This window comes from Oncorhynchus mykiss, chromosome 6 (assembly GCF_057628025.1).
Source record: "Oncorhynchus mykiss isolate SJ-2025 chromosome 6, ASM5762802v1, whole genome shotgun sequence".
In the NCBI taxonomy this organism is placed as follows: Eukaryota; Metazoa; Chordata; class Actinopteri; order Salmoniformes; family Salmonidae; genus Oncorhynchus; species Oncorhynchus mykiss.
The window spans coordinates 44,697,221-44,718,727 of record NC_143027.1 but is presented as its reverse complement, the minus strand read 5'-3'; the positions used below and the strand labels follow the sequence as shown (position 1 = coordinate 44,718,727).

At 42.7% G+C, this 21,507-nt stretch overlaps 1 protein-coding gene across 6 annotated transcripts in view; it reads left to right on the top strand.

The window, feature by feature from the left end:
* The window catches only part of nos1 (nitric oxide synthase 1 (neuronal)), a 63,511-nt gene that overhangs the window by 18,148 nt on the left and 23,856 nt on the right, over positions 1 to 21,507 (top strand). For 5 of the 6 annotated variants that reach the window (XM_036980173.2, XM_036980172.2, XM_090237978.1 and 2 more), the window contains exons 7-10: positions 723 to 814; positions 7,861 to 8,002; positions 8,296 to 8,435; positions 9,569 to 9,743. In XM_036980173.2, the coding sequence (XP_036836068.2) occupies positions 723 to 814; positions 7,861 to 8,002; positions 8,296 to 8,435; positions 9,569 to 9,743 (549 nt within the window). Of the gene's footprint in view, positions 1 to 722; positions 815 to 7,860; positions 8,003 to 8,295; positions 8,436 to 9,568; positions 9,744 to 11,759; positions 11,900 to 21,507 lie in introns of those variants that run through there. The other variant, XM_090237979.1, reaches the window with a different exon arrangement.

The window sequence follows — 21,507 nt, the reverse complement described above, 5'->3', positions numbered from 1 at the left end:
AAAAGTAAGATTTTCACTGGGCAGTCGATTTAAAATCAAATTTTCCTAAGCCAATATGATATCAAGTATGATAAACTTCGCAAATCAACTTGGCTGGAGGATCACAACACATTCCCCACCTCTCGTCATGATCCGTGTAATATTCATGATCTGTGTAATATAGCAATATCTGTTACGAATGTGCACTGAATTATAAAAGTTCAAATAAATGCATTGCAGAGTGATGTTTCACCATTTTAACAACATATTGTCTGTGATGTCGCTACACATTGATGGAGGCAGGCCAGGCATCGCAGGTCAAGCGTTAGTAGTGAAACAATCCAATAAACGATGATGATGAAAGTGATATCTAAGGGGAATCAAATCACGCTGATGTGGAGTATGCCGCTATTAAATTTTTTCCCCCTAACGATATAGTGTAAATGACAACATGCTTTCACTGAGGTCCTTGGATTCTTTGTGTTGAGTTGTTTTATGAGTGACGAACACCTTCAGGTCGAAGCATTGCACTCAAACTGTGGTAGCATTTAGTATCCCACTGGGCACAGACGTCAGTTCAACGTTTAGTTTTGATTTACATTTAGTTGAGCAAATGTAGTCAGTTTTCCACGTTAATTTAACATCCTCACATTGATGGTGGGTTAAAATGACGTGGAAACAACTGTGATTCAACCAGTTTTTGCCCAGTGGGAACCTTATTTCATTACATGTTTTTCTAACAGGTATTTGATGCCAGAGACTGCACAACGGCTCATGGAATGTACAATTACATCTGCAACCACATCAAGTATGCCACTAACAAAGGCAACCTGAGGTGAGTCGGCACTGCTCTGTCTATCCCCGTGCCTTTTACTCAATGTTGTCTTTCTGTGTCATTTCCTCTGCTCGTCTGGTCTGTCACCCTCTTCTCTTTGTCCAGTTTCTCTTTCTGTTTTACCTTTCCCCCTCCCTTTCTGTCACCTTGAACCTCCCTCTGTCTGTCTGTTCCTCTATGTTCCCTGTCAATGTCAACTGCGTCTCTCTAGTCTCGTAGACTTCTCCCAGCCAGGATCAGTCCTTCATCAGTCCAATACAGCTCTGCCAAGCCTAAACACACGTCATGACACCACGTCTTTACTCCCCAATGAATAAACATCATAGGAGAGAGGGGGTTAGTTGAGCCCCACTTTGGTTTTAGGAAAGCATACACAAAACGTCAGAAACAGATTTTCACTAAGTCAAATTCATTTGTTATACAGTGGTTCTTTCTATAAAAGTTGCGTCGTACTGCAGCACACCTTGCGGGCTGCCGCAGAATTCTATAGCACGTTATTTGTCAGACATTGTTGCCATTAATGCTAGTTTGACCACCAGAGGGCATCTTTGAGAAGCATTTGACAGACTTTAATATTGGCTGTACTAGAGAATTTAAATCCTTTTTTTGTAAGAACATAGTATATGGGATTGATTTTTAAGAAATGTTGCTTAATTAAAAAAGAAACCCTCTGGGTTTCCGTTAGGAAAATATGGCGCTGTACAACGTGACCGGTTGGGAGTAGGCTACAGTACTAAGAGCAAAATAATCCTAACGTTTTCACACCCAAATTGTAGTCTAACTAATACCCAAACAGAGACAAAACGTCATTGATTAAGCAAGACCATTCCCCATGCTTGTCTCAGAGCAGTGCAAAATGGTGCTGAAATAGATGACCACACACGGGTAGGCTATTGCTTCAAATCCTATTGTTTATCTTCAATATGCTTTAAATGCCACAATGCCACAAATAATTGAACACGCATCATTTAAAAAAAAATAACTCTGAGAAGGGTAATAGGAGGTGATCTGCACTGCATATTAAACTGACATTCTTATTGATATATTCCACGCGTTACTGTGTTTCGATCCTCTCTCTCTCTCTCTCACACATGCACTTGCTGTCTTGACCTCTGAATGCTCGGCTTTGAAAAGCCAACTGACTGTACTCCTAAGGTGCTGTCCAGTTGCACCTTCTATAACCACTGTTTGTATTATTTGACCCTGCTGGTCATCTATGAATGTTTGAACAGCTTGAAAAATTATCTAGCCTTTATGGCCATGTACTCTTATCTCCAACCTGTTCACATTTAAGTATAACTTTTGTATGACTAATGCTTTAATATTTAATCATTTCTGCCCTCCGAATTCATATTCATTATATAAATAGACCCATGTGCACCTTGATATTGGGGGTGCGCCATGCGGCCGTGCCTAACAGGGAAAGGGGGTGCACCATGCGGCCGTGCCTAACAGGGAAAGGGGGTGCACCATGCGGCCGTGCCTAACAGGGAAAGGGGGTGCACCATGCGGCCGTGCCTAACAGGAAAAGGGGGTGCACCATGCGGCCGTGCCTAACGGGGAAAGGGGGGATGGAGCCGGTCGGGCACAACCCAGGCGACAAGGAGATGCGGAGATCCGAGCTCGGGCGAGAGCCGAAGCCACCCTCCTGGCCCAGAACCCCGCGCAGAGGGAAGGGAGAAGCGGAGGGCATGGGCTCCCTACCCTACCCAGTCAGAGTCATAGATACTCCCGCCATTTACCCGTGCTTCATTGGTCTGTTTCGCTTGATGGCCTTCCAATCTGCACTTGTTAGATGGCCCTCCCTTTCTTGTAGTGTATTTTATTGCCCGTTTTACTCTCGTCCTGGGCTTATAGATCGAATCAATTCTTTATCAGATGAATCGCAACATGATGGCTTAAGCGATTGAATTCATGAATGCATTTGAACGCTTTTTAATATTGTGATCGTGAAGAGCAATAAGATATCTTGGGAAGGCAGTTACCCATCTACATACACCTTTCTTTACCGCAATCTCTAAATGAAAATACTGGCAGATACATAAAAGGTCCTTGCACAGTAGTAGATCTAATTCAATTTAGAGGATTCTAAATTAATATCTAAGGGGCTTTTATAGAATAATGCAGGGGTAATTAAACTGTTTTAAAATGTATATGTTTATTAAGTCGTCTTGCTTGTCTCAGAGCAGTGCGAAACGGTGCTAAAATAGTTGACCACACGCGGGTAGGCTCTTGCTTGTTGGGGGGGATTTTCACACTTGCAGTAGCTGGGCTATTAAAGTAATCGTTGGATAACAGATCGGCTCTCGGAGCTCAATTAGCACGTTACTGTGTGTATCAAGAGATATGCTGGACCCTATGTCAGAGTTGTTTTTGGAACCACATCGTGTCTATTGTTCTGCTAATAGCCATTGTGAAAAACAAATGTTTGAAAAAAACAAATTCCACTTGCCTCTTCCATTCATTTTGAAATAGTATTTTCCAGTAAGCATAAATTTGTTTACCTTCATTAGCCTACTTTGTTCCAATATTTCCAGTCATTCAGTGATATTTATTCCCATAGTAATTCGTTAAGGATCCATTTTATTACACAGTATGCCTACACATTGATAGGCTATATAAGAAAAATTGAAAGAAAATCCACTGAGGCCTTCCGAGTGGCGCAGTGGTCAAAGGCTAGCTGTGCCACTAGAGTTTCTGGGTTAGAGTCCAAGCTCTTGTCGCAGCCAGCTGTGAACGGGAGACCCACGGGGTGGTGTACAATTGGCCCAGCATCGTCCGGGTTAGGGGAGGGTTTGGCCGGCAGGTATGTCCTTGTCCCATCACGCACTAGCAACTCTTTTGGTGGGCTGGGCGCAGTGCATGCTTACACGGTCACCAGGTGCACGTGTTCTCTGACACATTGGTGTGGGCGTTGTGTCCGGGACACACGGCTTTCGACCTTCGCTTCTCCCGAGTCCGTATGGGAGTTGCAGCGATTAGACAAGACTGTAACTACCAATTGGATACCACAAAATTATTTTTTTAAATGCACTGAAACCAAAATACCTTTACGTTTTGGTGATCCTCTCAGCTCAGGCTAATTTCCAAGTCTTCTGGTGGTTACAGTCCTAAACCTGGAACGGGTAGCACCGTGTTCTCGGACCAAAACACACTGCCGCCCAGATTTGCATTACAAAGGAGGGCATAAACTGGGTCAAGATGCAAGCAGAGTAAGTAAACCTTTATGTAGTAAAATAAAGGTTAAATAAATGAAAGACCTACAACACCAACGGTAGGCCTACAGTATATCTAAAAATATATTTTCGACATGTAGGTCTCCTGATTTTAAACCCGATCGAACTTGCTTAGCATCAACTGAAAACATTCATCTGTAACTCCCCCAAGCCTACAGACCTTTTTGATTTTGTCTGGCATGCCTTTCCAAATAAAATTGAATATTTTTTATATAATTTAAATAGGTTGTTCTCCGCCTGACTCTCCTCTTATTTTAGTTAAAGACCGTTATTTGAGACCAAAACTAGCGATTAATTGTAGAGTTTTTATAATCACTTATACAGTATTTTAAATTTTTCACGATCAGAAAGAATGTTGGTACTTATTTTGATCCAAAGCCATGAATGAGTGAGTCACTCAGCTTTATTTAGGTGCCAAGGCTATACGACTGCACCATCAACTTGATTATTTAGCAAACACCACTTGCTGCTTATATTCAGTCAACACATATATTTTAAGAATATCATGGAATATAATTGAACATGTTAGTTTCTCTTAGAATAAAAACATTAGCTTACAGCTTCTTCTGACCAAGTAGAAACAAAGTGTATTTATTTCCGGTGTGCGTGCAGGACAGAGGAATAGCAATTCTTACTCTATTGTTCTTTATTCAACCACCTTCATCCATCATTCAGTTAAAACCTCTTGATACTCCCCATCCGGGAGCGTAATCATCGCCTGACAATAATTAGCATAACGCAACGGACATAAATATCCCTAGAAAATATTCCTATTCATGGAAATCACAAATGAAATATATTGAGACACAGCTTAGACTTTTGTTAATCACCCTGTCATCTCAGATTTTCAAAATATGCTTTACAGCCAAAGCTAGACAAGCATTTGTGTAAGTTTATCGATAGCATAGCATTATGCCTTGCTAGCAGCAGGCAACCTTGTCACAAATCAGAAAAGCAATCAAATTAAATTGTTTACCTTTGATGAACTTCGGATGTTTTCACTCACGAGACTCCCAGATAGCCAAAGTTAATTTTTTCCCAAAATATTATTTTTGTAGGCGAAATAGCTCCGTTTGTTCTTCACGTTTGGCTGAGAAATCGCCCGAAAATTGCAGTCACGAAAACGGCGAAAAATATTCCAAATTAGCTCCATAATATCGACAGAAACATGGCAAACGTTGTTTATAATCAATCCTCAAGGTGTTTTTCTAATATCTATTCGATAATATATCCGTCGGGACAATTAGTTTTTCAGTAGGACCGGTTGGAGTAATGGCTACCTCTGTATTTTACGCGAGAATCTCTCGGAGCCACCATGTGACCACTTACGCAATGTGGCCGCCTACGGCTATTCTTCAACATAAATGCGTGAAACTACGTCACAATGCTGTAGACACCTTGGGGAATACGTAGAAAGTGTAAGCTCGTTGATGGCACATTCACAGCTCAATAGGGACTCATTGGAACGCAGTGCTTTCATAACCTGGGGCACTTCCGGATTGGATTTTTCTCAGGCTTTCACCTGCAACATCGGTTCTGTTATACTCACAGACTATCTTTACAGTTTTGGAAACGTTAGAGTGTTTTCTATCCAAAGCTTATTATATGCATATTCTAGCATCTTTTCCTGACAAAATATCATGTTTAAAACGGGAACTTTTTTTTCCAAAAATGAAAATACTGCCCCTAGAGTCGCAACAGGTTAATTGAAATTCAATTTTGAAGTCGTGCACAATTATCAGTTTCTATTTGGTTTATCGCAGATTCATTGTCATTTAACGCCTTGGGGCCGAAAAGCATAATCAGTGCTCTAACTCCCTCTTGCTCCAGACCACAGCAATGAAGCAGTGATGCATGGTAACGTACTTAACCACAAATGACCTCTTAAGTGCCGTGGCATAATCTCAAAACTTTTAATTGAGTAACCACTGTAGGTTTCCTGATGCTATAATATGAGGTCCTAAACCGAGCATCAAAGTGCATCCTTGTAGCTCTGTGGACTAATATAGTAAAATTGTTTGTCTTGGGGTTATTTGAGCCAATGGCCACTGTCGTGATTTGACATTAACATTAATCTGAAGACTTATCTAATTACCTAAATATGTTTAATTGTTACCAGATTTTAAATTAATCATGTAACAATTAACTCATTAGGATCTGGGGCACCATGAGAGCAGTTCTATAAAGAGTTACCATCTCCCAAATTAAACTCTTTAAAGATCTTTACCTATCACATCTAACAGTCAACTTATTAATCATAACCTTGTATCATATCATCATTCTGAACAGTTGTAACCTCTTTGCATCTGCAAAAACCTTAACCGTATGATTCAGTACTACACAAATTGCTAGAATTTTATTTACTAGCTAATTAAATGGTAACACAGAATAAACATACACACTTAATACGTTAAAAACAGGTCCCTAGCGGAATGACAACAATATGGCTGCTTGGGGGTTCTTAAGAGAGCAGCCAAGGAAGTGAGAGAAGGGGAAGAAGTCGAATCTAGCTGCAGCAAGGGATATTAAAAAGACTGAATGACACTGAAGAGCTACATTGACAAAAAAGAAAATGAACACCTGTTCGAAAGAGAGGCTATGATAGAGTAGCAAAGCCAGAGGCACATGTCTATTGACATGGAGTCTGAGCTTGCTAAGCATATCAATAATCTCAGACCAGTTTCATGGGTTTTAGTAGCCTCAAATGCAGAGAACTTGCCTATGTATTGGCACATGGAAACATCCCTGTCCCAGACAACTGGTGAATAAATGGAAGGCTAAGTGATATTGAACAGGGATATCTATATCAGAATGTAGGCATACATTTATGATATACCACAGCCCAATTCCATGAATTAAACTTTGACCTACCATCACCCACTATCACAGGACACTAGCACTCACTTACCCCAAGGCGGTTCAACTTACCCTGTCCCTATGCTCAACTTAGCCCGTAAGTTGTGCAAAGAGAACCCTTTTTTATGGACAAGCTATGTTTTCAAAAAACATGTTTTACATTCATTATGAGTATTTTCAGGGATACAAGACATCCTGAATCTTTCTTAGAAAGAATGATGATTTCCCTTGACGTAGTGGTGCTGAATGTAAAAATGTCTCAACATACCCCACTCTCCCCTACTGTATGTGTCTGACTCATCACTGCACTGAGTTAGTCACATCACATTCCCAAAGACTGCTGATGCTGTACATCAAATAATACTTAGCCACTGTAAGCATGTAACAGAAGCCTGATGGCATATCAGTTTGCTCTTAAGCCTCTGTCGGGTTTGTGTACGGCATAAGAACAAATGAAGGAGTTGGCTGAAGCACAAACTGATCTGCAGCCAGGCTGCTTCTGCTTAGATACAGACCCCAAAACAATTTGAGTTTTATATAGTCAATTCTCCTCTCATTCTTTGGGCTTGTATTGACTATAGAGGACACTAGTTTCTCCTCTGTAAGGCAAGCATAGAGATTGGTGCCCAGAGATATTTGGGTCCTTTGGGACGAAGACTTACAACCAGATTAGTAGAATCAACCCTTTTGCCCAGTCATGGCATTAGCTTAACCCAGCAGGATAGGTTCAGTAGTGGGGGGCTAAAGGTGCTAAAGGGGCTAAAGCTTTGGCCCTGTCAGACTTCCTAGCCTGCCTTACCCACGACCTCCTAAATTAAACTGCCCTAAACCATTAGATGCTATGTGGTTGGGTAGACATTAATTTGTTGCATTGCTAATCTACAGATACTGTCTTTAAACTCTCGTCATTAAACTTTCTCTCTCTCTGGGGGCTGGTGGGTTATTTCTATCCAGATCTGCCATTACCATATTTCCTCAGAGGACAGATGGCAAGCGCGACTTTCGGGTATGGAACACACAGCTGATTCGCTATGCCGGTTACAAGCAGCCCGATGGTCAGATTCTGGGAGACCCAGCCAACGTGGAATTCACTGAGGTAGAGTAAAAAGACACTGGTCACTGTTATTCAAAGTTAATTATTGTTCGTAACAGCATGGAATATGTGTCCCTCGTGGGATTTGAATCCTCAAACTTTGCCTTGTCAGGTTCAACCCACTGAACCACTTACAGTAGATCACAAAACCTGAGTGTGTTCAATGTCTTTATATAGCATGCCTCCGAGCAAGGCCAAAGCTCTGACTAAAACTGGAGTGGAAACCACCAAACAGGAGTTACACATCTACTTGAGTGAGTCCACGTAAAATGTTTATTAAATGTTTTGGTTACTAGATCTGCATCCAGCAGGGCTGGAAGGCTCCCAAGGGTCGATTCGACGTGCTGCCCCTCCTGCTGCAATCCAATGGGAACGACCCAGAGCTGTTTGAGATCCCTCAAGACCTTATTCTGGAGGTGCAGATCACCCATCCCAAGTGAGTTAGACCACACACACACACACACACACACACACATGCACGTCCAAGTGTCATAACAGAGTGATACAGGAACAGAGGCTGGGTTGGGGTGTGTTTCAATTGTCACGCTAACATACCACTAACATACCACACAGACACACACTCGCAATGTCACCAGTCTTCAGGCACTGGGGGAGTTTCATCCCCTGCACATGGCATCCTCTATCAAACAAGCTCCCAGAACTGTCCTTCGCCACCCCCCATCTCCCCCTGCATCAGTTTAGTTGGCCTCAACTCTGTTGCCATGAAGCTGTGATGGCTCTCTGCTACTGCGTAGACTGTCCCCCATGGGCAACTCCGAGCCTGTGTAGCACCAGGTAGATGGATGTAGGGCCAGTAATTTCAGAAGTGATTGCAGGTGTTTTTGCTGTGAGAATGTGATAATGTTAGTTTTGGCTGCGCTCCTGTACTTCTTGGCTGTGTTTCTATTAACTACAGTGTAGGAGCAAATTGCCTTGTAGAACAATACACTCCACATCACAGTAGGCAGATATCTAGCATCTCTTGGAGAAATCCTTCATTTCTTTGTACATGCATACAGTATTTTCTTTCCCTTGACGTGCTATACAAACTTTCAATATCAGAATGTAAGCTTTGTCACTAATCTCTTCCCACAGCTTTTTGCAGTTTGTTGTCATGAATCTTGTCCTGGAGGCAGAACTGAGTGATTTCCGCTTAGATAGGCCAACTGCAAAGTCAAAATGGGCTATATTGTAAAAACGTAGCAGTGTGGTTTAAAGTCAGATTTTATGAATGGCTGTGCCAACTACTGGCCGCTTTGCAGAGCTGCCTCCAGAACAAAATCCATGCTAATATGTCGGCTTTTCACCAAGATAAGAATGTAAAATGTTCAACTCTTAGCAGTATAGAATTGTTGAGATGGAAGCACTTTGAGTTGAACAACAGGAGCCAAGTCAGCTTCAATTAAAGCTGTATATAATATGTACCCTTAAACATCCTCTACATACCTTGAAAACGAACCTATTTATTTGAATCAATTAGTCAAGATATGTCACATTCACCATCACTCCTCCAAAGCTTGACTGTTCATTTGAACGTATCTCTTTGTCTTTCTATGCTTGTGCATACAGGTATGATTGGTTCAAGGACTTGAATCTGAAGTGGTACAGCCTACCTGCTGTATCTAGCATGCTGCTAGAGGTGGGGGGGCTGGAATTCACCGCCTGTCCGTTCAGTGGCTGGTACATGGGTACAGAGATCGGAGTCAGGGACTTCTGTGACAGCTCTCGTTACAACATCTTGGAGGTATTATGATCATTTTCTAAAGCATATCTAAACATTTATAAGCATCCCTTTGGTGGCTGGTACATTGGCACAGAGATTGGTGTCAGGGACTTTAACAGCTCTCGTTACAATGGTTAAATGCCACTATTCTGACCTTCTAATGAGACCATGAGGTATTACAGTGTTGCATATGTTATGCGTGGGGTTTGGAAGGGAATTCGCAAGAGTTGTGAGTGGACTTTTTACTATACAATTTACTATGATAGAAGTAAATCTAGAATCTATAATATGTTTTACTGTAATCTGTTAGGGCTTTTAAATAAATGTTATGATATGTCTTCAATACTTACCAGTCTGGCGGATTAATCTGATACCATGACAGCATACATGCAGAGCTAACATTCATCACTTATTACTCTCAATATTCATGCAATAGGTTTCCATAACACATCAAAATATACCAAACAATATACCAAACATTAAGAACACCTGCTCCTTCCATGACAAACTGACCAGCTGAAAGCTATGATCCCTTATGGATGTCACTTGTTAAATCTTCTTCAATCAGTGTAGATGAAGGGGAGAAGACGGGTTAAAGAAGGATTTTTTTAACCGTGAGACATGGATTGTGTATGTGTGCCATTCAGAGGGTGAATGGTCGAGACAAAATATTTGAGTGCCTTTGAATGGGGTATGGTGGTAGGTGCCAGGCGCACCAGTTTATGTCAAGAACTGCAACGCTGCTGGGTTTTTCATGGTCCAGAGTTTCCCGTCTGTATCAAGAATAGTCCACCACCCAAAGAACATGCAGCCAACTTGACACAACTGTGGGAAGCATTGGCGTCAACATGGGCCAGCATCCCTGTGGAACACTTTAGACACCTTGTAGAGTCTATGCCCTGAATAATTGAGTCTGTTCTGAGGGCAAAAAGGGGGGGGGGGGGGGGGTGTATAATATTTGTGTTTAATTATTTTATTTGTTTTATATCAAAATGGATAGTTTTCTTGGAAGCAGCAAGTCTTCACTCTATTGTTGGTCCGACGATATCTTGTTTTTTCACAAACAGTATGCTGCAGCACGGTGACTAGAGCATGTCAATCTTAGAGGCTGTAGATATAATACGTGGATAAAATATGTACGGATCTGGTTGTGCTGTTGGTATTCAGCCAACGTATTAGCATAACCATTATAATGGCGGTTAGATTTTGTTTTCAGTTCCCAGGCGTAGAGTAACTTGAGCTGTTCTCAGTCATTTCCCCTCGTCTCATGTTCCCATCTCAAGCCCCATGCACCCTTTTCTGCTAAATGCAGGTTTACCCATATACAGAATTATGATATTGTGAGCTACTATGGTAAATGTTCTTATTTTGATGCAGAACAAGGTTTTTTAAATTTTTATTTTAATGTCTCCATTTTTAGAACATTTCTCCATTTCTAGAATGTAAAATGATGTCTTTAGGGTATTCGGGCTAATTGTGAAATGTGATTTGATACTGACTGCAACCACTTACCCGTCATTCAGGATAGCCTAATCACAACCTGCTTACATGAGGGATAACATTAGTTGCTTGTCTTCTATGTACTGTATTTGATTGTCCATGTTCTATGTAGCTTTACAAACAACAGGACTTACCTGTCACAGGTTTTTCACACCAGTTTACTTGAAGGATAATGTTGAATGCTTATCTTCAATGTAACAGTGAATACGATAGCATTTTGTGAACAGCGATAAGAAGAGTAAAATGTCACCCTAATTGAAATCTCACTTATCCTGTTTGTGCCTTCTGGCAGATAAGGCAGAGACATGATCTCTCCGCTTCTGATGGTCTAAAGCCTGTTTGGCAGTATGGCCCCAACTTAGCTTCAGTTCTTTCAATTATCTGTCACTGTGGGGATAAACCAGAATTTTTCAAAGTACCTTGAATAACCAATCATACACGTCTGTTCGAGACGGACTGGTCGATTTGCGAATGAGGGAGCCCCTAACCTCATACTAATGAGCCTGCCCTCTGGTAATTTTCACCTCTCTTCCTCACAGAACAGTTATACTTAGCTCTCTTCAGCACGGCTCGATGGGTTTTCCTGTAACTTTTCAGTGCCGTTAAGGTTACACCGCCGAGTGCAGGGTAATCTTTATTGTTGGGTGACTTGACCAAAAGGAACAGTTTTGCTTCAGGTAAGAACTTTTATTCCTTCATCTCCTGTTGTAGCTAGCATCACACTGCTAGCTGCTGAGACTTGGATAGCTTAGCTGCAAGGCTTAGCTAACCTGGGTAGCTCTCGGCAAGGCTAGCTATCCTACCGACTAGCTTATCTACCTGGAAGGGTAGAATTACTACTTTGCTCGTACGTTTTGTTAAACCCTCCACCGGCGTTGAGTAGACTGTCCATCCTAGCATCACTGCTTATTGGTCGAGAGCCACTCTTTTGTTTGTAAGAGCAATAGCTTCCTTTGGATAACTTTGTGCTAACTAGCTATGCTAGCAGCCCATGTGGTGATCGCCAGCTATGTTCACATTGTTTATAGGATTAGCTTATCCTGATAGCACTGTGCTAACTAGCTAGGCTTCTAGCCCAAGTGGCGAACGTTAGTCTCTTTTCCCTTTGTTCTTGGATTAGCTGTTTCTTGGAACCATGGAACCTGCTAGCTCTGCCCAGTGGGTACCGAGCAAGGCCCCTGTACCAGCACAATCTTGTCAATGCAGGGTGACCATTTTAGGTAAGGACACACTTCCTGTATGTCGTCTGCCTGGGTGTCTAACACGCGGAAGCAGTGTTCAGTGTCATGCATCCATTGTGTGTATTTTTTGCTGTGAACACCCTCTGCCGTAGAGTGTACAGAGCAGCCCAATGTGGTTCGTCCCACTCTTAACTCAAGCGACGAGACTGCCTCGCAGACCCATCCCTCATGGGCTGGCATCATGATGGCTACCCCAAGGAACTTCACCGACTTTTCCAGGGCTTGGCCCCAGGAGAAGGGGTGGGGGCTCTTCATCGACTAGGATAATAGCGTCCTCCTCCAGACAGCAGCGAAGGAGGAGGGGCAAGCCGCTCTTCTGCCTATAGCGGAGCATCAATGGCATACAGCAAACTCCTCACAGCTATCCCCAGCTTGCCTTGGGAAGCCAAATGCAATTGGTATAAACCTTTAACAGGCACGGTCCAAACCAGACTTGTGTGTTTTTAGGCCACCTTTACTCCACACACAGAGACGCATACACTGCTCTCCCTAGCCCTACATTTGGCAAATCTGACCATAACTATCCTCCTGCTTACAAGCAAAAACTAAAGTAGGAAGTACCAGTGACTCGCTCAATACGGAAGTGGTCCGACGATGCAGATGCTACACTACTGTTTTTCTAGCACAGACTGGAATATGTTCCGTTCATCCAATGGCATTGAGGAGTATACCACCTCAGTCACCGGCTTCATCAATAAGTGCATTGAGGACGTTGTCCCCACAGTGACCATACGTACATGTCCCAACCAGAAGCCATTGATTACAGGCAACATCCTCACCAAGCTAAAAAGCTAGAGCTGTCTCTTACAAGGAGCAGGACACTAATCTGGACACTTATAATAAATCCTGCTATACCCTCAGATGAACCATCAAACAGGCAAAGTGTCAATATTGGACTAAGATTGAATCTGTCTACACCGGCTCTGCAGTTCGTCAGATGTGGGCTTGCAAACTATTACGGACTACAAAGGGAAACCCAGACGTGATTTTCCCAGTGACGCGAGCCTACCAGCAGAGCTAAATGCCTTTTATGTTCACTTCGAGGCAAGAAACACTGAAGCATGCATGAGAGCTGTTCCGGATAACTGTGATCACACTCTCCATAGCCGGTGTGAGCAAGACCTTTAAACGGGTCAACATTCACAAGACAGAGGGGCCAGACGGATTGCCAGGGCGTGTACTCCGAGCATGCGCGGACCAACTGGCAAGTGTCTTCACTGACATTTTCAACCTCTGAGTCTGTAATACCAACATGTTTCAAGCAGACCACCAGTCCCTGTACCCAAGAACACTAAGGTAACCTGCCCAAATGACTACCAACCCGTCGGTAGCCATGAAGTGCTTTGAAAGACTGGTTATGGCTCACAGCACCATCATCCCGGAAATCCTAGGGCCACTCCAATTCACATACCGCCCCTGTTCAACCTTGAGTGCTTGGCCAAGCATGACTCCAACGCCGTCAGTTTGCTGATGACACAACAGTGGTAGGCCTGATCACCGACAACAATGAGACCGCCTATTTGGAGGAGGTAAAATACCTGTCAGTGTTGTGCCAGGCCAACAATGTCTCCCTCAATGTGAGCAAGACAAAGGATATGATCGTGGACTACAGGAAAAGGAGGGCCGAAAAGGCCCCCATTTACATCGAGAGGGCTGAAGTGGAGCGGGTCGAGAGTTTCAACTTCCTTGGTGTCCACATCACCAACAAACTATCATGGTACAAACATACCAAGACAGTCGTGAAAAGGGCATGACAACACCTTTTCCCCCCTCAGGAGAATGAAACAATTTGGCATGGGTCCCCAGATCCTCAAAGTTCTACAGCTGCAGCATCGAGAGCATCCTGACCGGTTGCATCACCGCCTGGTATGGCAATTGCTCGGTATCTGACTGTATGGCGCTACAGAGGGTAGTGCGTACCGCCCAGTACATCATTGGGGATTAGCTTCCTGCCATCCAGGACCTACAGTGGTTCCTCCTTTAAAAGTTGCGAGCTTGCACCGCGGGACTTAAAGGTACCCAGTGTCATGGCTTCATTGCTCCAGACCACCACAAGGGGTAGTTAGAGCACTCATTATGCATTTGGGTCCCAAGGTTTTTATATGACCAATCATATTGAGTGGTTCCAATGACGAATTTTGATGCGAGCCTTCCTTGTGGCGTTCTTCAACACAACATTACGGTGGAACCAGATGTAAGTTGTTATAACATCATAATGAGTCAAGCAAAACATTTACAATTGAAAGGAATATGTTAGTTAATGTAGAGACAAAAGTTTGTGCATATTCCTTTGTCATTAAGTTAATTTACGAAAATCGCTATTTAGCAAGTTATCTGACTAGCTAACATTAGCCAGCTAGCTAGTGTTAGGAGAATGAATTTGTCATTTGTGTTGTTTAATGTTTTTGGGACTCCTGAGAACCAGCAAACCAGGCTGTTATCTTGTGAAAAGGTGGATGTAAAGAATCTAGCTAGCTAAAGCATTTACTGCAAATTGAATGTACAATTGTGTAAGCTTGCCTTGCAATGCAGTTGAAGTAACATAGCTAGCTAACTATTTACTTGATTATTGTGTAGTGGAGGATAAAAATAACTGTATGCCTATGGATGTGTAGCTAGCTACAGTATGTAACCGGTCTGTGTATGAACCCTAAAACGTTAGGTTCTGAACTAATAGTCATACCAATCTATGAACCTCAGCTATCATAATTGTTGTATCAACTTCAAGTCTGAATGGCATTAATGAAGCCTATGGATAGAGTAGAATATAATAACTTTATTGTGCCAAGGATGCAAGTCCTATATACACATGTACTGTAGTTATTACCACGCATGAGATTTCCACATTGTAGCCTATACATTGAATAATTCACTGATCATGTACTCTTCCTTGGCAAATAAAGGTGCGATTTCAGGTATGAATCTCTGAGACATAATTTTTCAGTCATATCAAACACCATTATTTGAATGATGCTGTGTCTGCTTGTATGTATTACAATTATACACTTCAACAGTGTTTACCGCTCCTGGGACATCAATGATTACACATGGTAACTATGCAATAGACTAGAAACATGATTGATTTGTAATTCATATATACAGAAAAAAACTATGCATATTTAACTCCCTTCATCTGCATTAATCTGAGGACACAGGATAGTATTTCAATGAGATACTTAATTTCAACCAGTGGAGAATGTGAAACGCTTTATTGAAAGAAGTTCATTATCCAGGTGTTATAAATGCATTATAATTGTAATATTATAAATACAAGTTCATTCTGTACTTCAATGCACATATGGTGTGCATTTTAAAACAAGGAAGAAAGACGAGGTGGGGAGAGAGGTAAGAACAGCAGCAGACAGCATATGATTCATGAATTACAGTGCTTCCCAAATATTCTCTCAGTTCATCACAATTGCGGTATCTCCTAACCAGCCTTGGACCCCCAGTTGGCCCGAAGGTTACCTTAAGTGCGGGTGAGGTGGCGATGACGGGACTGGCTTCCTCTCTCACATCAAAACATACCTGCAGACGAGAGAGCATGATTAAGCCTTTTTTTATTTACTCTAACACGCTCAGTCATCTTAAATCAGGAGGTGAAATGCAAAACTGACCCTGGATCATTAACTCTGGGACTACTACATCTGTCTATATTTCAATGTAAAGCATCTCCTTAATAATACTTCCTTTTGACCTGACCAAGTGACATCTCACCTATGATCATGCTGCGGCCTCTGTGTCAGCCAGTTCAGATGTGGGAGGGGTTCACCAAAACAGCTGATATAACCTAGAGGATTTAGGGAGAAGGGGAGAGGGATGAACATGTACAACAAGACAGGCAGAGATGGAGAAAAAGAACACAGGACAGTTTAATTACCTCTGGTTGTGGACACGTTTGCCAGCAATAAAGCTTCCACGGCCTGTTTCTCGGAGAGTGAACATCTGGCAATATCTACATTTTCGATATAGATATGAAAACAATAACTGAGATATGACCGTTCAATCTAAAGCAGCAGATGTCATTTTTAGGATACGTCAATACAGCCCAGTGCTGCTTACCTGAGATGCCATCTTCATAGGTATCCGCTTTGACTTCCTTTGTGTCGGAAGAAAGTTGCTTTCAGAACAATTATTTTTGATTGAAAATAAAAAAGATTTTGCTCTCGACAAAAAGACACATGTACCTCCATAGCATATAACAATTTGCCTGTGAATAACCACACCTTCATACAAACCTGCTACAGTATGGAGGATTCGAGACACACAACCGAAAATGCTGCCATATCCTGCCTGCACGCCCACAAGCGAGCCACTCAGGAGCAGAATGATGTGTGGAAGAGGGAAAGGAATGCAATAGGAACAGCAATTTGTTGCAAGTTGGGGAGCAGGGCTAATAGCTGAACAATAGACTATACAAGCTTTACTAAAGAATAGTCTAATAGCCGAGCTAGGTGTGAACCCCCCCCCCCCCCCCCCTCCTATCACAGACCAGATTTGCCCTAACGACCAAGGGGTAACTTTCTACTCAATGTCATAAAGTAATGACTTTTCAAATAAGTTACCTTGCACGTTATGTTGGCTGACAATTTGTTAGCTACGTTGTCTTTACGAACCACATAGCATATCATTACAACAGTACATCTTCAAATAATATTTTTGCACGAATCTCCTTGCGAATTATTTTGCAGAAGATTGTATCTCCACCAGGCTGGGCAACCTGAGCTTTTGCTATCTCAAAAATATGTTAGCTAGCTACCTAACGTTAGTAGTTCTAAATCAAACTTGCCAGTATATTTCCATCCCTAACTATAACATTTTCCGACAAGATAGAACTGCCAAAGGGGGCGGAGTTAGCCTGCAGAGTTCTGTCTTACTATCCAGGTCTGTGCCCAAACAATTTGAGCTTCTATTTTTAAAAATCCACCTTGCTAGAAACAAGTCTCTCACCGTTGCCGCTTGCTATAGACCACCTTTTGCCCCCAGCTGTGCCCTGGACACCATGTGAATGTGAATTGATTGCCCCCATCGATCTGCAGAGCTTGTGCTGTTAGGTGACCTAAACTGGGACATGCTTAACACCCTGGACATCCTACAATCTAAGCTTGATGCCCTCAATCTCACACAAATGATCAATGAACCTACCAGGAACAACCCCAAATCCGTAAACATGGGCACCCTCATAGGTCCTAACCAACCTGCCCTCCAAATACACCCTGCTGTCTTCAACCAGGATCTCAGCGATCACTGCCTCATTGCCTGCGTCCTTTAATGGGTCTGCGGTCAAACGACCACCCCTCATCACTGTCAAACGCTCCCTAAAACACTTCAGCGAGCAGGCCTTTCTAATCGACCTGGCCCGGGTATCCTGGAAGGATATTGACCTCATTCCATCAGTAGAGGATGCCTGGTTATTCTTTAAAAATGTTTCCTCACAATCTTAAAGCATGCCCCATTCAAAAAATATAGAAACATACCTGACTGCCCTTGACCAGCACAAAAACATCCTGTGGCGTACTGCATTAGCAACGAATATCCCCCGTGGTATGCAACTTTTCAGGGAAGTTAGGAACCAATATACACAGGCAGTTAGGAAAGGAAAGGCTAGCTTTTTCAAACAGAAATGTGCATCCTGTAGAACAAACTCCAAAAAGTTCTGGGACACTGTAAAGTCCATGGAAAATCAGAACACCTCCTCCCAGCTGCCCACTACACTGAGGCTAGGAAACACTGTCCCCACCGATAAATCCACGATAATTGAGAATTTCAATAAGCATTTTCCGACAGCTGGCCATGCTTTCCACTTGGCTACACCTACCCTGGTCAACAGCCCTGCACCCCCCACAGCAACTTGCCCAAGACTCCCCCATTTCTCCTTCACCCAAATCCAGATAGCTGATGTTCTGAAAGAGCAGAAAAATCTGGACCCCTACAAATCAGCTGGGCTAAACAATCTGGACCCTCTCTTTCTAAAATGATCTGCTGAAATTGTTATTACTAGCCTGTTCAAACTCTCTTTCGTATTGTCTGAGATCCCCAAAGATTGGAAAGCTTCCGCTGTCATCCCCCTCTTCAAAGGGGGAGACACTTTAGTCCCAAACTGTTACAGACCTATATCTATCCTATCCTGCCTTTCTAAGTCTTCGAAAGCCAAGTTAACAAACAGATCACCGACCATTTCGAATCCCACCGTACCTTCTCCTCTATGCAATCTGGTTTCCGAGCTGGTCATGGGTGCACCTCAGCCACGCTCAAGGTCCTAAACGATATCAAAACCGCCATCGATAAGAGACAGTACTGTGCAGCTGTATTCATCAACCTGGCCAGGGCTTTCGACTCTGTCAATCACCACATTCTTATCGACAGACTCAACAGCCTTGGTTTCTCAAATGACTGCCTCGCCTTGTTCACCAACTACTTCTCTGACAGAGTTCAGTGTGTCAAATCGGATGGCCTGTTGTCCGGACCGCTGGCCTTCTCTATGGGGGTGCCACAGGGTTCAATCCTCGGACCGATTATTTTCTCTGTATACATCAATGATGTCGCTCTTGCTGCTGGTGATTCTCTGATCCACCTCTACGCAGACAACACCATTCTGTATACTTCTGGCCCTTCTTTGGACACTGTGATAACTAACCTCCAGACGAGCTTCAATGCCATACAACTCTCCTTCCGTGGCCTCCAACTGCTCTGAAATGCAAGCAAAACTAAATGCATGCTCTTCAACCAATCGCTGCCCGCCTGTCCAGCATCACTACTCTAGACGGTTCTGACTTATGTGGAATATTTGGACAACAACAAATACCTAGGTGTGTGGTTAGATTGTGAACTCTCCTTCCCGACTCACATTAAGCATCTAATCCAAAATTAAATCTAGAATCGGCTTCCTATTTCGCAACAAAGCATCCTTCACTCATGCTGCCAAACATACCCACATAAAACTGACTATCCTACCGATCCTTGACTTCGGCGATGTCATTTACAAAATAGCCTCCAACACTCTACTCAGCAAACTGGATGTAGTCTATCACAGTGCCATCCGTGTCGTCACCAAAGCCCCATATACTACCCACCACTGCGAGCTGTATGCTCTCGTTGGCTGGCCCTCGCTTCATATCCGTCGCCAAACCCACTGGCTCCATGTCATCTATGAGTCTTTGCTAGGTAAAGCTCCACCTTATCTCAGCTCGCTGGTCACCATAGCAGCACCCACCCATAGCACGCGCTCCAGCAGGTATATTTCACTGGTCACCCCCAATTCCTATTTTGGCCTCCTTTCCTTCCAGTTCTCTGCTGCCAATGACTGGAACGATCTGCAAAAATCACTGAAGCTGGAGACTCATATCTCCCTCCCTAGCTTTAACTTCTTGCGTCGCGCAAACCCGTATCCGGGAGCGTAATCATAGCCTCAAGCTCATTACCATAACGCAACGTTAACTATTCATGAAAATCGCAAATGAAATGAAAGAAATATATTGACTCACAAGCTTAGCCTTTTGTTAACAACACTGTCATCTCAGAATTTCAAAATATGCTTTTCAACCAGAGCTACACAAGCATTTGTGTAAGAGTATTGATAGCTAGCATAGCATTAAGCCTAGCATTCAGCAGGCAACATTTTCACAAAAACAAAAGCATTCAAATAAAAGAATTTACCTTTGAAGAACTTCGGATGTTTTCAATGAGGAGACTCTCAGTTAGATAGCAAATGTTCATTTTTTCCAAAAAGATTATTTGTGTAGGAGAAATCGCTCCGTTTTGTTCATCACGTTTGGCTAAGAAAAAAACCCGAAAATTAAGTCATTACAACGGCAAACTTTTTTCCAAATTAACTCCATAATATCGACAGAAACATGGCAAACGTTGTTTAGAATCAATCCTCAAGGTGTTTTTCACATACAGTGCCTTGCGAAAGTATTCGGCCCCCTTGAACTTTGCGACCTTTTGCCACATTTCAGGCTTCAAACATAAAGATATAAAACTGTATTATTTTGTGAAGAATCAACAACAAGTGGGACACAATCATGAAGTGGAACGACATTTATTGGATATTTCAAACTTTTTTAACAAATCAAAAACTGAAAAATTGGGCGTACAAAATTATTCAGCCCCTTTACTTCCAGTGCAGCAAACTCTCTCCAGAAGTTCAGTGAGGATCTTTGAATGATCCAATGTTGACCTAAATGACTAATGATGATAAATACAATCCACCTGTGTGTAATCAAGTCTCCGTATAAATGCACCTGCACTGTGATAGTCTCAGAGGTCCGTTAAAAGCGCAGAGAGCATCATGAAGAACAAGGAACACACCAGGCAGGTCCGAGATACTGTTGTGAAGAAGTTTAAAGCCGGATTTGGATACAAAAATATTTCCCAAGCTTTAAACATCCCAAGGAGCACTGTGCAAGCGATAATATTGAAATGGAAGGAGTATCAGACCACTGCAAATCTACCAAGACCTTGCCGTCCCTCTAAACTTTCAGCTCAAACAAGGAGAAGACTGATCAGAGATGCAGCCATGAGGCCCATGATCACTCTGGATGAACTGCAGAGATCTACAGCTGAGGTGGGAGACTCTGTCCATAGGACAACAATCAGTCGTATATTGCACAAATCTGGACTTTATGGAAGAGTGGCAAGAAGAAAGCCATTTCTTAAAGATATCCATAAAAAGTGTCGTTTAAAGTTTGCCACAAGCCACCTGGGAGACACACCAAACATGTGGAAGAAGGTGCTCTGGTCAGATGAAACCAAAATTTAACTTTTTGGCAACAATGCAAAACGTTATGTTTGGCGTAAAAGCAACACAGCTGAACACACCATCCCCACTGTCAAACATGGTGGTGGCAGCATCATGGTTTGGGCCTGCTTTTCTTCAGCAGAGACAGGGAAGATGGTTAAAATTGATGGGAAGATGGATGGAGCCAAATACAGGACCATTCTGGAAGAAAACCTGATGGAGTCTGCAAAAGATCTGAGACTGGGACGGAGATTTGTCTTCCAACAAGACAATGATGCAAAACATAAAGCAAAATCTACAATGG